The sequence below is a fragment of the Hippocampus comes genome, unplaced genomic scaffold, assembly GCF_001891065.2.
Source record: "Hippocampus comes isolate QL1 unplaced genomic scaffold, H_comes_QL1_v1.1 scaffold144, whole genome shotgun sequence".
In the NCBI taxonomy this organism is placed as follows: domain Eukaryota; kingdom Metazoa; phylum Chordata; class Actinopteri; order Syngnathiformes; family Syngnathidae; genus Hippocampus; species Hippocampus comes.
In genome coordinates, this window is record NW_017805782.1 from 288,206 (window position 1) to 295,054 (window position 6,849).

Consider the following 6,849-nt stretch of genomic DNA (forward strand, 5'->3'; position numbering starts at 1 on the left):
GGGGGGGGGGGGGGCAATTGTCCACCATCCCTCAACCCGTTCGTGTGCATTCTTTTGCGTTTTGTGACACTTCTCCTCTTTGGCTGAACTGCAGCCTCCGATAAACGGCAGGTGGTAAATGCCATAGATGGACTAACGAAGAACGGCTGGATTTCATATTTCAAGGCACAGCTGCAAAAACATTGCTCACGAGTTAATTTTTGTGGCCTCTCTCTTTCTGACAAAAACGAAGCAGAAAAGAAGGAATTAGCAGCTGATCACCGCCTTCGTTCCTTTTGCCACTTTAGCAGTTTTTTTTTAAAAATTTTTTATTTGGATGTTTTGTCACCATCCAGCAGGGCTGGAAATTAACTAAATTTTCAATCAGCATCTGTGCCCTTGGGGTCACCTCTCTGGCTTTCTCTTCCACCACACACACACACACACACACACACACACACGCGCGCACACACACACACACACGCGCACTGCTGTCAACAGCATGATTGCTCACGTGAGGCCCATCTTTTTACGAGATGGGGTTATCATCAGATCTAGCTCAATGGCTTTCCCGCTTCGATCGTTTTTAATCCCGTCTGCAGCCGCGCACATGCACCGCATCGCGCCAATCTCATTCCACCTGGTGGGCCATTGCATCATGCCCGTTGAGGTTCATCCATATTCACAAGCTCGGCCAGGCTATGATGAGGCCCGGACGGTTGAAAAAAAATCCATTGCCCCCCCCCCCCACCACCAAAAAAAAAGAATGCTAGCACGCAAGGAGAAATGCTGTCGAGCAGCCAAGTTTCCGCCCAATATCGTCGTTATGAACAGTGGCGTCTGATCTTTTGCCAGGTGTGGTTCCAGAACCGGCGGGCCAAGTGGCGGAAGCGCGAGAAGTGCTGGGGCCGCAGCAGCGTGATGGCCGAATACGGCCTGTACGGCGCCATGGTGCGGCACTGCATCCCGCTCCCCGAGTCCATTCTCAAGTCGGCCCGGGAGGGCGTCGCCGACTCGGACGCGCCCTGGCTACTGGGTGAGAGTCGGGAGGGAGGCCGTCCGTTTTCGGCAAGTGAGAAAATGCCGCAGACAAAACGAGGCCTTCTGTCCTTCAGGTATGCACAAGAAGTCCGCGGAGACGCCGGACGCGGAGCAAAGGGGTGGCGGCGCGACGCCGCCGTTTTCTCGTGCGGCGGCGGCCAGGCCCCAGGAAAAGGAACGGACGGACGGCGGCGAGGACGAACTGCGGGTTCACAGTATCGCCGTTCTGCGAGCCAAGGCGCAGGAGCACGGCGCCAAGATGCTCGACACGCGCCGGCGCAAGGACGGAGCCCGGCGCGGCCCGGCTGAGGACCGGACGGACCACGCAGAAGGTTTCGGGGGAACGTGACAAACACGGCTGGCGGCTCACCGGAAAAGTAGCCGCGTCTCCTCTGCGGGCTTCAAACTCGCAGGATGGACTCCAGCCGGCGAAGCCTCCCGTCGGCGCGGATGAGGGACCGGCAGCGGCCACGCCGCCCGCGCCTTTTCTTGCTCAGAGCCTCGACGTAGTCCGATGGCCCGCCGTCGGCAAAGGTCTCCCGCTTGGACTGCGCTCAAGTATATTCTTTTGAAATGTCAAGGAAAAAATAACAGGGATGGGCGAGTGCTATTGGCAAGGATGCCGATACCGGCCACCGATACTTAAGGCAAAGAAACATCTGAGGAGAAAGTCTTCCTTTCCGAAGATTCATCGGTGCCGCGCCGAGGCCGTTTGACACGTTGGTGATGGCGCTCGGCCTTTGCCTTTGCGGAAATTGGACGTCCGTGCGGCTGCTATCAGTCAGTACTCGAGAGCCACTACTCGTACCGCTAACGGTTTGGGGAAAAGTGATCACCAACACTCCTGCTAAATCTGCTTGTTTTTTTTTTTTTTTAATTCTGTTGAATGCGCTCTGCGAGTACATTGCTTCTTGGCAAAAAGAAAAAAATGTCTTCTGCATCAACTCAAACTCTCCACTGGACCGAATTGGATGTCGAATTTCCAGGCAGTAAGTGGCAAAAAATGTTGCCTGCTAAATACTGGAAAAATGACTGTCAGTATTACTGGAAGTGATTGAGCAATTTTGACTGGACGTAAATTAACAGTTGTTGTATTTTTTGTGGGGGGGGGCAGAGGCTGTGAAACCAGCAATTCATTGTCATCTTGTTGACAACTATTTCTTGTAAAAATAAATTCCAGGTAGCGCCTGGCAGCTTTAGTTGCCAGGCGCTACCTGGAAATGAAGAATCCAATACGTTGTGGTCAAATGTTTCTTTCGCTTCGTGATGGTTCTTCCATGAGCCGCTTTGCAAATTGCGCAGGCCGTGAGCGAGAGAAATCGTCACACCAACAAGATCCTTTTCTTCCGCTTGGAGCCTTCTTTTTGGAACAAATCTGCCCAAAAAGGCGACGCTTGCCATCGCAGTGGTCCAACTGGACCAAACGTCGATCTATCAAAGCAAAGTTCTCATCGTGCGGGCCTCGACTTGGAGACGGCTACTCGCTGTGCGACCCAGAACTGATAAATTGAAACTACTACTTGAAAAATGTTCTTATCTTTTGGATCCCACGCGGCAAGCCGGTCAGTCTTCGTCCGTCGGCCCCCTGGGCGGGGTGCTCTTCGGCTTTGACCTTTCCGTGCCGCCGCCGGGGTCGATCCCGACTAAACATAGAAAATGACGACTTTGTGAAAACGCCGCTCGCAGATGACTGACGAGGCAGCAAAATCAATCGGGTCAGACGATACGAGCCAATTCTTCGAGCTTCCAAATGAGCTGCAAAAGTGATTTGATGTCGCTAAGCCAGAAATTGAAAAGGCGATGAAACACTCCCGCGTGATGATGGCGAGTCATGAAGCCGAGAGTCCTTGGGACGGGACTCTACGGTCATCACTCGAAAGCTGTCCAAATCACGGCTTGTGGTCTCGTCCGGCGCTCAACGCGATCCACTTGACGGGCGAGCGTCTGCCTACCTTTGGCTAAAATCCAGGCCGGGCGCAGCCGGCTCCGTACGGCGGATCGAAGTTGTCGTGGCCCCGCCGAAAGGTTGCGCTCGGGAGGCACGGCTGCCCTTCCATGTTCGGCGTCGAATCCTTGGGCGGGAGCGGTCTTTTGCCGTTGCCTCCGACAATGGAAGCGGTCCAAAATGTTTTGGCCTCCAAATCCCCCTTCGGCGGCTCGCTCCGCCTCTGCGCCAGCATGAAGCGCGTCGGAGAACCTGAGACATGGCAGATGAAGAGGTGATTATTTTGTTCGCGGACAAACTGGACCGCAACGACGTTCGCGCAGGAACAGACGGACGGCGGAAAAGCCAGCAAACTGCGCCAGCATGAAGCGCGTCGGAGAACCTGAGACATGGCAGATGAAGAGATGATTATTTTGTTCACGGGCAAACTGGACCGCGTCGACGTTCGTGCAGGAACAGACGGACGGCGGAAAAGCCAGCCAACTTTTCCCATTTGGGCCGCTTCCGACCAAGTCAGCTTTCCCGCCGTTTGTCCAACTCCGGTGACTTCAAACGTAAGCGAACTCTCTCGGCCCGACAACATGACCGCACCATCGCGATCTCTTCGCGGTACCGCAGCTGTACCGGTTTATCGGAGAAATGCGAGGTGAAGGCGGCGCAGACGGCCTTTGCCGCAAAACTCCGGGAAAATGACTATGGATGAAAAATAGTATCAGTGGCCAATCGGCTGAGTTCTGGGCCTTGCTCCGCGACCCTCTCCAGGGTTCAGATGACAACTTGGTTGGCGATTTTTTTCTTTTCTTTGCGTGGGGGAGGGCCGCTTGCGCTGCGGCCGCCGTCGCGGAGGGCGGACGAGGCGCGTCGTTCCGCCTCCGTTCCGCCTCGGCCACGCCAAAAAAGCAATCAGAGCACATTGCCCAACAGCTGTCCTGAGACTTTTTCCAAAGAGGTTTCAGAAACAATAGTTAAAATTCCATCTCCATGATTGCATAAAAACAACAAGAGAGCGCCATGGCATGAAATGCAATCTGCCTGCAAATAATTACGTGTTGTTAGTAATTTAAATAAACAGTACTTTTACATGGACACGCTGACTACACAAATAAAATACGAACGAGCTGCCTTCTTATAAAAACGTTGAAAATTAAATGTATTTTATAGAAAGGAAAAGATGTATTCTTTATTTGCAAAAAAAAAATGATGCTTGCAGTATTGAATGTTACAACCTCCATAACACCCGCAGGACCAAAAAAAAAAAAAAGAAGGACAAATTCAACATGAAAGCTGAATTAGTGAATAATATCATGAGATACTGTATATCAAATGTGATGCTAGTCATGTGTCATATTGACGTGAATCCAAAGTAGTCCCCTGCAGTTTTCCTAATTGTGCATGTGGGCTTTTTTTTGGAGGGGGGGGGGGGGAGAACAACCACCGTTCAGCAAGCAGGCTGTTAAACTCCAGCGCTTTTTTTCCTGGAACTGGCCCATCGAGTTGTGTAAGCGCTGCTGCTTCGGATCAGCAGTTGCATGGCCGACTTCTGGCACCTGTACAACAGTGTTTCCAGCCCAGGACAATTATGACGCCCCCCCCCGCCCACCCAAATTAGTTTTTCTTTTTCTTTCAACGCAACTGTCTTTGAACTACTGCAGTGAATTGCCTGGATCGCCATGCGCTCAGCAGCCCAGAGAAGGTGGCCCTCATCTGGGAAAAGGACGAACCCGGATCCGAGGTCAAGGTGACCTACAGGTCAGTCGTCAAGTTCGCCGGCTTGTTTTTCCGCCCGGGCGGCGCCGCCGCGGTCCACCGGTCGAGCGGGTGTCGGCCTCCGTTCCGAGGTTCCAATCGGGGGCTGGGGTGTGTGGAGTTGGCGTTTTCGGTGCGAGGTCCTCCCCACCCAGGAACGGTTTTCTGGTTCTCAACAGGCAGCTCCTGGAGATGACCTGCCGCGCGGGCAACCTGTTGAGGCGGCGCGGCGTCAAGAAGGGCGACTGCGTCACCATCTACATGCCGCCGTGCCCGCTCGCCGTGGCATCCATGCTGGCCTGCGCCCGCATCGGCGCCGCGCACAACGTGGTGTTTGCGGGCTTCAGCGCGGAGGCCCTCGCCGAGAGAATCCGAGACGGTGAGGCGGCATCGTGGGTGAGAGCTGCTCAGTCCACGTGTTTTTACGGTAGACTCACCATGACGCGCGAGGTGGAGGAGGTCCTCATCGAGAGAATGGGTTAAGTCGGGCATGGCTCAGCGCGTGGCCGGTCAGGGCTCTGATACCGGTCGAGAGGGGCCGAGTCGATGCGGGTCGACTTGTCTCCCCCTGCATCGGTGGCCGAGCGTTGGAGGTCACGCCGCTAGATGAGAGCACACCGGGTGGTTATGCATTCAGGAGACAAACGGTCATCAGAAAAGAGCTCGACATCAAGGTGAAGAAGGTGCACTCTTCACGCCTGCCATACAACGTGTCCTTTAGTTTCAGCATTTCAACCCATGTTGAAGTATTAGTTTTTTTTTAACACTCACACACAGAACAGAAGCGGACAATATTGCCGTTTTAACAGCCCTCGGGGACTTAATAGCTGACTACTCCCTCGCCTATTATCAAGGCGCAGATAAGATGGTTTTTTTATTGCGGCCACAGCCGAGGGAATTCGCAATGCAAAAGTATGTACACTTTGCACTGAAGTGGGAGTACAGATAAAGGTCAACCCAAACGACACTATTAAAAGTTCAAAGTGCTCATGTCAAGTGTTCCCCAAAACCTGTTTGGAGCGCACCACCAAATCGACGAGCAGGAAGCAAGTTTGACGACATTGCACCGCATGATTGTCCAGCATCCGCCTTTTATGGTGCCGCCAAGTGTTTGTGCACAAAACAAATGGCGAGGTGAGGGCGGCCTTCTCGCGGCTCTCCTTGCGCGCTCTGCGGCGTCCTTTGGAGCATGCGGGCCAGTGTGTCGGAAACAAGAGGGATGAGGGCGCGGCCACGAGCCAGCGCGCCTCTGCCGGGTCCAGAGGTCGATCCGGGTCGCCACGCTATAAATCTCCGCAGCAAAGCTTTGTGGACTCCGCAAGCCTCAATCAGCTAATCTGAATTGCGACAGCGGCGTCCTTGCCGCCCGATGAAGAGCGAGTCCACAGGTCTCATGACGCGCATCTTGCTCGCCTTCAGCGGGCTTTTGAAAGTTAGTCGTGCAAGTATTTGAATGGATCGGGGGCGGCACGGCGCGGCCCGCCGGCTGGCGAGTCTGGCTCACCGTCCCGAGACGAGGTGAGCGCTCAGGTCTCAACTTCCGGCCGGCGCAGACACGGCGGTGCCCCTCCGCAAAAGCAAGCGCTGGGATGTTAAAGCGTTTTATTTGGAAAGAGTTCCATTGCCAAAAGGGAATAACATTGAGTCAAATGCCGACCCGAGTTATGAAACGCGTACTATTTCGTGACAAATGAAAATGGACCAAATACTTACGAGGGGATGGGGCGGTGAAATCCAATTGTTAAACACGCCGTTTCTGACAGTCAACTTTAGCACGGGTCACCACTTAACAACCACGAGGAAAGGAAAGTTCCGGACGCTACGTACCGACCGCACACACGGCGAAAGAAAATGGGAAGACGAGTCGCCGTGAGCGAAACGCCGCTAGCATTTTGGACCCGAGGCAATTCCTCCCGTTGCCTCCGTCTGTTGCCCTCTCAGCCCAGTCCAGTACGGTGATCACCGTCAACGAGAGCGTGAGAGGCGGCAAGGTGACCCGCCTGAAGGACACGGTGGACGAGGCGGTGCGCGGTTGTCCGACGGTGCGGCAGGTGTTTGTGGCCATGAGGACGGACGCGCCGGTGGTCGCGACGCCCAAGGACGTCGCCATGGAAGAGGTGAGAGGTCCTCGCCCCCCC

At 54.4% G+C, this 6,849-nt stretch overlaps 2 protein-coding genes and 1 long non-coding RNA gene across 5 annotated transcripts in view; 2 read left to right on the forward strand and 1 right to left on the reverse strand.

Moving 5' to 3' along the window:
- The window catches only part of LOC109524864 (visual system homeobox 2-like), a 6,052-nt gene extending 4,668 nt beyond the window's left edge, over window positions 1–1,384 (forward strand). Inside the window, exons 4-5 of one of the 2 annotated variants that reach the window (XM_019884985.1) lie at window positions 835–1,015; window positions 1,095–1,384. In XM_019884985.1, coding sequence (XP_019740544.1) covers window positions 835–1,015; window positions 1,095–1,369 — 456 coding nt within the window. In that variant the 3' untranslated portion in view covers window positions 1,370–1,384. Of the gene's footprint in view, window positions 1–834 lie in introns of both variants that reach the window. The other variant, XM_019884984.1, reaches the window with a different exon arrangement.
- Window positions 1–3,275, reverse strand: part of LOC109524870 (uncharacterized) — a 6,944-nt gene extending 3,669 nt beyond the window's left edge. The window contains exons 1-2 of one of the 2 annotated variants that reach the window (XR_002170029.1): window positions 2,973–3,275; window positions 1,391–2,632 (exon numbers count right to left, since the gene is read on the reverse strand). This is a non-coding gene — a long non-coding RNA (uncharacterized LOC109524870). Of the gene's footprint in view, window positions 1–1,390 lie in introns of both variants that reach the window. The other variant, XR_002170028.1, reaches the window with a different exon arrangement.
- Window positions 3,276–4,585: 1,310 nt separating this feature from the next.
- Window positions 4,586–6,849, forward strand: part of acss1 (acyl-CoA synthetase short chain family member 1) — a 6,911-nt gene continuing 4,647 nt past the window's right edge. The window contains exons 1-3 of the mRNA XM_019884982.1: window positions 4,586–4,714; window positions 4,891–5,090; window positions 6,653–6,828. Of these exons, the coding sequence (XP_019740541.1) occupies window positions 4,904–5,090; window positions 6,653–6,828 (363 nt within the window). The 5' untranslated portion in view covers window positions 4,586–4,714; window positions 4,891–4,903. The remainder of the gene's footprint in view (window positions 4,715–4,890; window positions 5,091–6,652; window positions 6,829–6,849) is intronic.